Source organism: Ranitomeya variabilis, chromosome 5 (assembly GCF_051348905.1).
Source record: "Ranitomeya variabilis isolate aRanVar5 chromosome 5, aRanVar5.hap1, whole genome shotgun sequence".
Lineage (NCBI taxonomy): Eukaryota > Metazoa > Chordata > Amphibia > Anura > Dendrobatidae > Ranitomeya > Ranitomeya variabilis.
Window position 1 is genome coordinate 501,657,246 of NC_135236.1, and position 13,675 is coordinate 501,670,920.

The 13,675-nt window shown below is 42.2% G+C and overlaps 1 protein-coding gene across 1 annotated transcript in view; it reads right to left on the reverse strand.

Annotated features, from left to right (window-relative positions):
• Positions 1 to 13,675, reverse strand: part of SNCB (synuclein beta) — a 109,028-nt gene that overhangs the window by 83,128 nt on the left and 12,225 nt on the right. The window contains exons 4-5 of the mRNA XM_077265706.1: positions 13,281 to 13,322; positions 7,188 to 7,306 (exon numbers count right to left, since the gene is read on the reverse strand). Of these exons, the coding sequence (XP_077121821.1) occupies positions 7,188 to 7,306; positions 13,281 to 13,322 (161 nt within the window). The remainder of the gene's footprint in view (positions 1 to 7,187; positions 7,307 to 13,280; positions 13,323 to 13,675) is intronic.

Genomic DNA, 13,675 nt, shown 5'->3' on the forward strand with positions numbered 1-13,675 from the left:
CATCTCTGCATAAGTCAGTGCGGTGCTACATCTCTCCATAAGCCAGTGCAGTGCTACATCTCTCCATAAGTCAGTGCAGTGCTACTCCCCCTCCACAAGTCAGTAGTTTGCTACATTCCTTCATCAGCCACTGCAGTGCTACATCTCTCCATAAGCCAGTGCAGTGCTACATCTCTACATAAGCTAGTGCAGTGCTACATCTCTCCATAAGCCAGTGCAGTGCTGCATCTCTCCATAAGCCAGTGCATTAGTACATCTCTCCATAAGCCAGTGCAGAGCTACATCTCTCCATAAACCAGTGCAGTGCTACTAACCCTCCACAAGTCAGTGGTTTGATATATCCCTTCATCAGCCAGTGCAGTGATACATCTCTTCATAAGCCAGTGTAGTGCTACTCCCCCTCCATAAGCAAGTGTAGTGTTACCGCCCCTCCAAAAGAAAGTGTAGTGCTACTCCCCATCCACATATCAGTGCAGAGCTACTTCCCTCCACAAGACAGAGCAGTGCTACTCCTCCATAAGCCAGTGTAGTTCTACTCCCCCTCCACAAGAAAGTGCAGTGCTACTCCTCCTCCACTTATCAGTGCTGTGCTACTCCCCCTCAACACGCAAGTGCAGTGCTACTCCCCCTCCACATATCAGTGCTGTGCTATTTTACCTCCACAAAAAAGTGCAGTGCTACTCCCCCTCCACAAGCAAGTGCAGTGCTACCGCCCCTCCAAAAGAAAGTGTAGTGCTACTCCCCATCCACATATCAGTGCAGAGCTACTTCCCTCCACAAGACAGAGCAGTGCTACTCCTCCATAAGCCAGTGTAGTTCTACTCCCCCTCCACAAGAAAGTGCAGTGCTACTCCTCCTCCACTTATCAATGCTGTGCTACTCCCCCTCAACACGCAAGTGCAGTGCTACTCCCCCTCCACATATCAGTGCTGTGCTATTTTACCTCCACAAACAAGTCCAGTGCTACATCCCTCCACTTATCAGTGCTGTGTCATTTTACCTCCACAAGCAAGTGTAGTGCTACTCCCCCTCCACTTATCAGTGCTGTGCTATTTTACCTCCACAAAAAAGTGCAGTGCTACTCCCCCTCCACAAGCAAGTGCAGTGCTACTCCCGCTCCACATATCAGTGCTGTCCTACTCCCCTCCACATGCAAGAGCTATGCTACTCCCCCTCCACATATCAGTGCTGTACTACTCCCCCTCCACATATTAGTGCTGTGCTACTCCCCCTCCACATATCAGTGCTCTGCTACTCCCATTACACATATCAGTGCTGTGCTACTCTCACTCCACATATTAGTGCCGTACTACTCTCTCTCCACATTTCAGTGCTGTGCTACTCCCCCTCCACATATCAGTGCTATGCTACTCCCGTTACACATATCAGTGCTGTGCTACTCTCACTTCACATATCAGTGCCGTACTACTCCCTCTCCACATTTCAGTGCTGTGCTACTCCCCCTCCACATATCAGTGCTGTGCTTCTCCCCATACATATATCAGTGCTGTGCTACTCCCCCTCCACATATCAGTGCTGTGCTGCTCCTCCTCCACATATCAGTGCTGTGCTACTCCCCCTCCACATATCAGTGTCGTACTACTCCCCCTCCACATCAGTGCTGTACTACTCCCCCTCCACATCAGTGTTGTGCTACTCCCCCTCCACATATCAGTGTCGTACTACTCCCCCTCCACATCAGTGCTGTACTACTCCCCCCTCCACATATCAGTGCTGTGCTACTCCCCCTCCACATATCAGTGCTGTACTACTCCCCCTCCACATCAGTGTTGTGCTACTCCCTGTGAGGAAAATGTCCGATAATGTAAAAACCATAGCTGAGGGATTTTTGCACTTCTGACCATGGTCCCAAAAGCTGTGGGCTAACCCCCCCCCCCCCTTCCGTCTGTTTCTGAATGTGTGTGTAGAAGAGCTTTTATGGCTTTTTGCTGCATTCCTGACTTTCAGCTCCCAAATCCCTCATGCCCCTCCTAAGGGAATTTTTACGATCGGGATAGATGCATAGACAGTTGTACCAGCTTAAACTGGTTGGATCTCCCTTGTAAAACATGAGGTCCTTTGTCCTAATATTGCAAGATATTGGGCAAATGATTTAGGCTAGGAAAATAATGAGTACATATTGCTAAAGTCCATCGGCGCATCTATCCATCACTGTAAGCAGGAGCTTCCAAGTCCAACAGGGACAGAGTATGGATTTCTCTGGAACTGAGAGTGTCCCTACTAGCCTGAATTTAGTATCTATAGAGAGCAAATCTTAATACAAGATGAATGCTGGGTGTGTTATGATTCTGACATGTTCTGGAGCGGAGATACAGGCATTAGACAAACTTGTGTGAAATTTACTAAGACTGAAGAGAGAGGGTCTGGGTAAGCCAGCCCTGTTGGTGATGTCACGGGCTGCGGTTTATAAGTTTCTGCCACTGCCAGGCCCCCAGGAGAGTGAGTTTTGACCTGAGAAGCCTGACTGCCCGTCCTGATGCATTGGGACATATGTGAACTCCTCCCACTAGCCTGGTTGCCTGCAATGTCCTGAGAAGATGTGAGTGTTACCTTTTCTCATTTAAACCATTTATTTTATAATTACCTTGTATATTTCAATTGTCTCATTTTATAACATCCTTGTAATATTTTTATATAAACACTGCCTTTTTTCGGACTAAAATATATAAATTACTAGTTTCCGTTCTCCTGTTCTAAAACGTACATTAAGCCTTCTGAAGGGAATTACGCTACTGTTTTGGGTTAGCTTCAGACCCGTTTAATCGAAGCTGGTGGCAGCTTACCTTTGTGCTGGGCCTTTGGGAGTCGCTGTAGCGACCGCGGTGGTGATAATTATTGTTCCTGCCTGAGTGGGAGTATTTATATCGCCTCATTGCAGCGTGCCCAATAGCCAGTACATAGCAGTCAGCCTTTCTGGCGACTAATTACCCTATGTGCAGTACCTAATCTGACCTGAGAGTAAGGGGGGCACCAGACAGCTGCAAGTTTAAAATGGAACTGTAAGCGGGATATACATAAATCCCTGCAGTTTGTGGGATATTGAAGAGCAGTGGGATACCTAAAATAAGCCCCTGCTGTAAACTAAGAGGTCAATAGCCTTGTGTGTTTTTTTTTCATCACATTGTAGCAGTGGAGGGATAATTAAGATAAGCCCCCCTGCACATGTGATAGCCGTCTGTTGGCCTAAAGTCACCCCGATCCGTGACGTAGGGGTGACGGTCACTGTGTGAATCGTGACATATTGGTGGCAGTGGAGTGGATTCGTGACACTCCCCCTCCACATATCAGTGCTGTGCTACTCTCCCTCCCCATATCAGTGCTGTACTACTCCCCTCCACATCAGTGCTGTACTACTCCCCCCTCCACATATCAGTGCTGTGCTACTCCCCCTCCACATAACAGTGCTGTACTACTCTCCTCCATATCAGTGCCGTACTACTCCCCCTACATATATCAGTGCTGTACTACTCCCCCTCCATATACACTCACTGGCCACTTTATTAGGTACACCTGTCCAACTTCTTGTTAACACTTAATTTCTAATCAGCCAATCACATGGCGGCAACTCAGTGCATTTAGGCATGTAGACATGGTCAAGACAATCTCCTGCAGTTCAAACCGAGCATCAGTATGGGGAAGAAAGGTGATTTGAGTGCCTTTGAACGTGGCATGGTTGTTGGTGCCAGAAGGGCTGGTCTGAGTATTTCAGAAACTGCTGATCTACTGGGATTTTCACGCACAACCATCTCTAGGGTTTACAGAGAATGGTCCGAAAAAGAAAAAAAATCCAGTGAGCGGCAGTTCTGTGGGCGGAAATGCCTTGTTGATGCCAGAGGTCAGAGGAGAATGGGCAGACTGGTTCGAGCTGATAGAAAGGCAACAGTGACTCAAATCGCCACCCGTTACAACCAAGGTAGGCCTAAGAGCATCTCTGAACGCACAGTGCGTCGAACTTTGAGGCAGATGGGCTACAGCGGCAGAAGACCACACCGGGTACCACTCCTTTCAGCTAAGAACAGGAAACTGAGGCTACAATTTGTACAAGCTCATCGAAATTGGACAGTAGAAGATTGGAAAAACGTTGCTTGGTCTGATGAGTCTCGATTTCTGCTGCGACATTCGGATGGTAGGGTCAGAATTTGGCGTAAACAACATGAAAGCATGGATCCATCCTGCCTTGTATGGAGCATCTTTGGGATGTGCAGCCGACAAATCTGCGGCAACTGTGTGATGCCATCATGTCAATATGGACCAAAATCTCTGAGGAATGCTTCCAGCACCTTGTTGAATCTATGCCACGAAGAATTGAGGCAGTTCTGAAGGCAAAAGGGGGTCCAACCCGTTACTAGCATGGTGTACCTAATAAAGTGGCCGGTGAGTGTATCAGTGCTGTGCTACTCCCCCTACATATATCAGTGCTGTACTACTCCTCTCCACATATCAGTGCTGTGCTACTCCACCTCCACATCAGTGCTGTGCTACTCCCCCTCCATATATCAGTGCTGTGCTACTCCCCCTCCATATATCAGTGCTGTGCTACTCTCCTCCACAAGCCATTGCTGTCCTCTCCTAAATACACTAATGCCATGTTTATCCCTTCCAGAAGTTAGTGCTTCTCACTTCACAGCCAAGTGCTTCTCACTTCACAGCCAGTGCTGTGCGACTCCCGTTTATAAGCCAGTGTATTACCCCCCTCCATAAGTGCTGTGCTTCTTCCCTTCACAAGCTGATGCTGTGCTACTCTCTCCACAAGCCCATGCTGTGCTACACTCATCCACAAGTCCATGTTGTTCTTTTCCAGTCCACTAGCTAGTCCAGTGCTAATCCACTTCACAAGGGAGTGCAGAGCAACACCCCTCTATAAGCAATTGCAGTTATATTCCCCTCCACCAGCCAATACTATGCTCTTTCGTCCATAGTTCTGTGCATCTCCTCTCTACAAGTCAGTGCTGTGCAACAACAATTTCCAAATCATAATTCTAAAATCAGATTGGTCTCTTTGTAAACAGGAGAAAACCAAAATAAACATGTTTGCTCATGATACCCAATTTGCTTTGTAGACAGATTATAAGTAGTAGTAAACAGGGCTGTGGAGTCGGAATTAGTATAAAATGGACCGACTCCGACTATTTATAATAAATTGGGTAGAGTAGTTTTATACAGGATGTGCTGTAAATTTTTTCACAAGAAGTTGGGAAATGCCCTATAAATGTCTGTTCTATTTCTGATCTTCGCTTTTAGTTGAGATGAATCTGTGCTGCACTTTATGACCAGTAGTGACCAGTGCTATGGAGTCGGAGTCGGGAGTCAGAGAAATTGAGGAGTTGAAGTTGGAGTCATAGGTTTGGCTTACCGACTCCACAGCCCTGGTAGTAAATGTCAGCTCGGTGTAACAATGGGATGCTGGAATTTTTTATTGCTCCAATCTCATTTCCTTTCTTGACATGTTTACTATTTGTAAATGCAGACGTGTAGGTAGACTCTCTCTAACGCCTGGCAAAAGATTCAGTTTGCTTTCCTAGATCTTTAAGCAAACACACTTATCAAGGTAGATTGGCTATTTGATGAAGACTCTCCTACATTTATATCATCTTCATTATCATCACCACATATTATTATCTAACATCCATCTCGTTTCCATAACTACTCTCCTGTTCTTGAGTTCTCTGTCTAATAAATAATGTGACAGCTCAATTAGTCTACAGGTATGGACTACCCTTACCGTTATTAATATTCCAGCTTAATACATTTTACAAGGGAAGTCTATATTCTATAAATGAAATGATGAATACTTCACTCACCTAAGTAATGCCCACCCCATAAGAACTTGTGAGTGAATATTCTTTAATCATGTTTTCTTCAACTAAATCTCACTGACTAATAAGAACTAATATCTTACTTATGCCATCATTAAACATGCATTATGTGTATCCTTTGGCCTAAATATCCCAAGTCAGGTGGCAAGGCTCATTATAGGGTTGACACCTATAATAAATGGCACTAGAGGGCCATATTTCTTCCCCTTGGAAGAGTGCTAATTCACATATGTGTATCAGAGTTCGCAATTCTCTGAACCTCTGGCACTTGTGCCAATTTGTCGAACATTTTGTATTCCTTGGATTGAATGTCTATCATCATTTACATTTTTGAAATCAAATAACCAAGTAACAAATCGGGACAAAAAAAGGCTACCGTATCATAGGATCCGTTTAGACTGGCACATTTTTTCCCAGATTTTTACCTATTTTTACCAATTGACAATAAAATAAGTTGATTAATGATCCTTTAAAGAATGTCTTTGGAGTGAAAGCGGAAACTGGAGGAAACCCACGTAAACACAGTTAGAACATACAAACTCCTTGCAAATGAGGTCTTTGGTGGGATTTGAACTCAGAACCCCAGCACTGCAAAGCAACAGTGCTGCTAACCACTGAGCCACCGTGCTGCCAATGTTATCATCTGGAAAGCTGATCAGTCGTTTTTCTGCCATTGACTGCCTGGAACCATTGTTAACCCATGAAAAAGGATTTTACATGGCATGATCATGATCCACCCGAGCATCTGTATTAATAGCTTTTCCTGCTGTAGGGGAGAACAACCCAAACCTGGACTGAAATTGGATTATCTATTCTTATACCTAGGGATTAAACAGGCTTTGTCATTTGCACTGGGACTATTTACAGTTGAACAGCTATGATAATCCATAGGACTACATTGAATTATGTGTACATGTAAAGTTTGGGAAATGTATTCTTAAATAGATGGCTTTCCAAGCTTCTACATTTCATAAGATTCCGCAATGCCTTGCTTGTTTGACTACTGGTCTTTTAAAAAAAATTGAATGACTTGTGTTCACATTTGACAGTTCTTCACCATTGCCATAAAATTGAAATAGTTGCATGACATAGAAACAGGGCATCCAAATCTAAATAGGCTGTGTATCTGCCAGAACATCCTGCAATTACATTTCCACCCGTCTCAAAATTTGATCAAATTTTTTTTTTTTAAGATTGCGATATTGACCATCTGAAATAGCGTAAGCCATGAGTGAAATTGGGTGAACCGTGTGCGTTATCAAATGATGTAAAGGCATTTTTATATCAGTTATAATGACACAGGGTGATAATAAAAGGTCACATAAAAATCATATAGAAGTCATATCGCACCTTAATATCTGTAGGGAATTCATCCTTCTTCACTAGGCCGGTCGCTGCACCAATGTTCGCAGCTCCAGACATGACAGCCCCACCCAGCTGAGATGCCTGCTCTTTGGTCTTCTCAGCCACTGATGGAAAAAAGGAAAAATAAATAAATGGGGCTGTCATGGTGAGCAAGAGGTGGTATCATAGAAAGACAATGGTTCTTAGCATTCTTTGCTTTATTATTACATAAATTAAGATATATATTTCAGGATGCCTACATCCAAGACTTTATAACCAGAGACTAACTCGAACGCTTTAACATTTTAGTTACCGGAAAGATATATATCTTGGTACTGTGTTAGCCAGTAGATAGAAAATATTTAGAACTGAGAGTCCTCAGTGGTTGATACCTTTTAATGGCTAACTGAAAAGATGGTACTAAATTGCAAGCTTTCGAGACTACGCAGGTCCCTTCATCAGGCATAGACTAATACAAAGTCTGAAAAAACACATATTTATGCACAATACAGCCCAGAAAAAAAAAGCCATAGATAAGACAGGTGACATGAAGCAGAACTACCACTATGTGAGAGCGTTAAAATGTTTATGTCCCTAAATATTGGAACGGTTCATAGATAAGGAGTGTGAGTGTTTTATGGTCCTCTCAATGGGTCTGGTTATGTGTTATGATGACCCCACTCGGTCTGAGGAGTAAATTCCTTAATTGATGTAAAAAGACATGTACCTAATTATTTGTACCAAATGTCCAACTGGGAGTCTGTATGCAGGGGAGACAGGGCAAATGCTTAGAACAAGAATGAATTCTCATTGCCACACATTAAGAGAAAAAAGAATGGATCTACCTGTGGCAATACATTTTTGTCTCCCGAATCACAGCATTATGGACATGAAATTACTTGTATTAAAAGGTAACTTCAAATCTCAGAGAGACAGAAGAGTCTGGGAATATAAGCTGATGATGACGTTTGACACTCTCAGTGTAGGAATGAATGTGTCGCATGGATTTATGTCTTTTTACATCAATTAAGGAATTTGCTCCTCAGACCATGTGGGGTCATCATAACGCAGAACTAGACCCCAATCAGAGGACCATACAACATTCACACTCCTTATCTATGAACTGTTCCAATATTTATCGACACAAACATTTTAGTACTCTCACATAATGGTAGTTCTGCTTCACGTCACCTGTCTTACCTATGGCATTTTTTCTGGGCTGTATTGTGCATAAATATGTGTTCTTTCAGAATTTGTACTAGTCTATGCCTGATGAAGGGACCTGCATAGTCTCAAAAGCTTGCAATTTGTTACCATCTTTTCAGTTAGCCATTAAAAGATATCAACCACTGAGGACTCTCAATTCTAAATATTTTTACATTTTAGTTACAGATTGGACTGGTTTCTTGTGTGTGGCAAAAAATACTCTGAGAAAGTTGTACTTTTTTAATCTTCTCTTGCATCCATAAAATTCACATGGCAAACATATATATAGATGTCAGTTTCTCTCGTTCGAGTGCTGTAAGTGTTTTTCATGGGTAGCACTCATACCTATAACAGTCTATGGGGCTGTTCACATGTCCGATTTTTTTCTCGGACCGAGTGGCCTGTGCAAAATCGCAGAGACAAGACCGATACTGATCTGAGTATCGAGTCAACATCTTTAATGCAAGACAATTTTTCACTGACTGATCGATAGGAGAAGGTGAAGAAACTTTTTCCTTTCTCATTAGTGAAAAGAAATGATGAAATTCTGACCAAACTCCAATGAACAACTGATAAAAATAACTGATGAAGCTCAGTCCGTTTTTCTCATACATAGAAAACCTGACATCTGAATGAGGGAAAAAGGTGGGTTTTTATACCGGTGTCAGAAAACTTCTGTACACTGGGGGTTTGTGAAAAAAAAACTATTTGACTTCTTCTTCCTCACTGAGCTCAACAATTCTGCCCATGTAGATGGCACGAACCATTGAGCACAGTGAATGGCTGCAGCACTGTTATTGTAATGTCAGCACTGCAGACAAACCACAGATCCTGATGATCAGGGGTGTAACATCAAACTGCACCAGCGAACACTTTTAAGGCTTATGGGTGTCTCTATGGCTACAGAACACGAATAAGTGCTGTGTAGTCTTATTTTATAGTTGGAAAATGCTCCCATCCTTCTATCCTTTTGTTCTTTGCTAGTGGAGCCAATGAAATGAGGAGCAGAATCAGACTACACAAATTATGGGTTTGTAGTCTGCAAGTTTACAGGCATTGATCCTAAATCAAGGTTTTTGGATACTTATTTTTTAAAACAGTTATGTAATGTCATGTCCCATGATTTAGAAATCACACAGACAGTACTCATTCTTCTTCCTCATTCACCATCTTTCAGCCATCCTAGAAGCTCATGTGTATGCAGTAATGTGTCTGAAAAGTCTTTTTTACCTGCTGTATGTGTGCATATTTACAAGAATACAGCTGAAAAATAAACCTTCTGGAATCTTCATATGTGCCTCCTACAGTCGAGTTAAAACTATCTGAGGACATCACTAGGTGTGAGTACAGTTTAACAGAGGCAGCCTAGAAACGGTGTCTCGTAGTGCCCTACACTTGCAGCTTAGTCATGGAGTCAGAATAATTTCTGAACCCATAGCATGGTGACTAGCCACAGGAGTTACCATTCGTTAATGCTATGGGCCCAGGATCTAAAAAAAAGATTCATGAGAGTGACAGAGGATAATAACACTTATAGTATAGTTTTTGCTGCTATTTTTGAAAACCACTGCAAACCATTTGCATGAGACATGTGAACAGTCTGAGTAACTTCCTCTATTGGAATCAATATACCCTGTTAACTTTTTGAGCAGAACTGGAGCCAGTCATCTATAGGTCCACTTACATGGGATGACTTCTGTCTATAAATAAGCGCTGATCAAGTTCACCAATGCTCGTTTATTTGCCTGTTGACACAGGCCAGCGCAATGGTATGTGGGCAGTAATGATCTGTCCATACAGGAACAATCGTTGTGCTAATTTGCAGATTGACCAATGGCTCGTTTCCGTGGGCCGATGATTAGGAACAAGGGTTCTTATGAATGCTTTTTTGTCGATTATAGGTAAATGTAAACATAATCAATATATTATAACAATCAAATAAGATGTCTTCAATTAGGTCAGTATAAAAGGCCATACAGAAATGTCTTCTCGTTTCCGAATGTGACTCTTTAGAAGCCTTGTCTGCACACTAGTACTGTTTATAAACTTTGAGGCACCAAGCGAACTTACAAAAGAAACATTAGGCTAGAAAAAGTTAGCAAGCTAAATAATGTAAGAAAGCCTGGAGTGATCCTAAATCTGTAACATTATATGCAGCAGGGTGACAGTGCCCTGCTCTACTTTCTTCAGTACTTAGCAGCTTGATGAAGGCAGCAAGTATGTCCCACCCTTACTACTATATGTTCATCACTATTTAGAACGAAAATCACAACAAGTATACCAAAATATCCGGACTGAGAGGGGCCAAGGCCCTGCTCTCTCCGTATATACATAAATAGAACCACAATGGTTATCCGTGTATTACTCCTAGAAACGTACTACACTAGAGGACATGGAGTACAAAAACACTAACAAGTAGAAAAAATTAAAAAAATGTCTTTATTACTGCATTAACAACGGTACATGACACGAAGCAGCCCAAACCACGGGCAATATACAAATAGAGGAGCTATATTAGGAACCTACTCGTGCAGCAGACGTATATGGACCAACAATAGTACAAAAAGAGGGCTAGTATAGCAGCACTTAATAGGGGAAAAGGAGGGCACACATAAATTCAATAGGGTCCAACATCCAGGCTCTGTACACAAGCCTCCATGGTTGTAACTACCAAAAAAAGCCCCCAAATCCCTTACACACATCAATAGGTTGCCATCACTCACCCATAATAGACAATGTCCTAGGTCCGTCTGCTGCGACCCCTTAAGGGGTCGCAGCAGACGGACCTAGGACATTGTCTATTATGGGTGAGTGATGGCAACCTATTGATGTGTGTAAGGGATTTGGGGGCTTTTTTTGGTAGTTACAACCATGGAGGCTTGTGTACAGAGCCTGGATGTTGGACCCTATTGAATTTATGTGTGCCCTCCTTTTCCCCTATTAAGTGCTGCTATACTAGCCCTCTTTTTGTACTATTGTTGGTCCATATACGTCTGCTGCACGAGTAGGTTCCTAATATAGCTCCTCTATTTGTATATTGCCCGTGGTTTGGGCTGCTTCGTGTCATGTACCGTTGTTAATGCAGTAATAAAGACATTTTTTTAATTTTTTCTACTTGTTAGTGTTTTTGTACTCCATGTCCTCTAGTGTAGTATATGTTCATCACTAGTCTGGGCTCAAAAATTCTCATACGTAGCTAAAATCAATATTATATTACATTCATGTATATGACAGTCATGTGGAGCCTTACTAGGCATGCTTTCAACTTGATATTGTTAGAACTACTTTTATGGGAATATGTGATTGCAGTGCTATAGTTACTGTGCTTCAGAAAGCCAATGTATGAAGGCTATTTACTAAGAAATCTACGGTACTTTATTTTTCTGCACTGCAGAGTTTCAGAGTAAAATATACCTGGCTGCCATCACACATCCAAGCTCTGATTTATACTGCCTGTGTTTTGGACACCATAAATCTAGTGACAGGTTCTCTTTAAAAAGTCTTGAAATATGAATTGGGATATCAGCCAAACCAAAGCCACCAACCAGAGTTTTTGCTCCTGGTGAGTTCAGAGCAGGGTACTGCTTGACAAAGTGAGATGCCTCTGACCAAAGCTCTAAGAGAACAATTACCCCTTGAAAGTTGCATCAAAACATCTCACCCAGCCAACTAGTACCGATCTGTGTACTCATGATTGGGATCTCAGCTGGATCTCAGCAGAAAACCAGAAAGCCTCAGATAAGTGGTTTACCCGAGGCATTGTCTGTGAGATTTCTAAGAACTTTGGCCCAGATTCATCAAAGCAATTTTGTCAAAAATTCTGCCGTAAATTGCTGTGAAATGTCGTACATTTTGTGTGCAACTCAGAGTTGTGCCTAAATTTTGCAACTTTTGGCTCTTTTTTTCACGCCAGTTTCTCCCAACTCGTGCAAAATGGGCTGAGCTGGGGTGGCACAGGACAGCAAGGAGACATAAGACCACAGTTTAATTAATTAATGATGATCTGTGTAGTTCCTTAAGGCAGAGATGCATGCCACTGATAAGATGCTCCTGATTCATAGAGAGGCATGCGCCTCTTAATCAATCAGAAGCATCTGACTCCAACATGCCCGCTCATCAAGACAGACGAATATCCAAGTATTTTGCAAAAAAAAACAAAAAACAAAAGAAGCTGGTATCTTATACAGTAATGCATATGATTATGAAATACAACATAATATGGTATTCACACTATAAAGGTAGACGATGTAATATATATAGGGAAACCCATAATTTAATGGGTAGTGAGAAACTGTGCAGAGATTACCTGGATCATGGAAAGAAGATGGGGCAAACAAGTATCATGTTTTCCGGTCTCAGATATTTATGGGTTTTGTAATAATAGCTACCACCAGAATGAGACCTAATAACCTTTGTATGCCGCCAATGTCTACATTCACCAACTAGTAATAAGCCAACCCATTTATGCCTGATTCACAGTATATTATTTCTGTAGATGCACCAAGGTTCCTGAGATGCTGTCAACATTCTTTGCTTGAGAGTCTGCAAAAATTTCACTCTATTTATGTAAAATATTATGCATTGAAACTGCACAACTCCGTATGTTCAAACCAACACGTGACCTAACAATCTGCTTGTCTGTCATATCATATCATGAATTTATCCCCTGTATCTACTTTCAGTGTAGATGGAAACATGCAGAAGATGAGCAGTAGCTACTTGTATTAATTGCATTAGCGCAGCCTGGGTGATCTCCATCACCCGTTAGCTTCTGATCCTATTATGACCAGAGCTGGCTCTGGCTGCCTGACCGCCTGAGGTGCTGTGTCATACAGATTAGCAGTCTTTGTAGCGGCACTAACAACAGAGCTTTCAAACAATGGTGACACTGACCTGAAGCCACTCCTTGTACTACTCCATCTCTGGTTTTGCTTCCTATAACAATAAAAAACACATGGTCACAAAATGTTAATTATTGACATTTTATATAGACATATTATATTTGTACAAAAGGACATTATTATGTTTCCGTTCACCTAGTTACCGGTAATTGAAATATTACAGGTGACCTTACCTTCTTACTATATGACGCAGCTCAGTTCTAGGGATGTCTTGTACCACATCTAAAAGCATTTAATTGTTCATTCTACTGCTATACCTGAACCCTATCCAGAATTTGCTAATGAAACAAGACTGGTGTTTTGAATACCAGACATAAAAAAATAAAATAATCCTGGACTACCCATTTATCTTGGGCATTCCTGCTAACGGCCTGCCTGTTCTGCCAG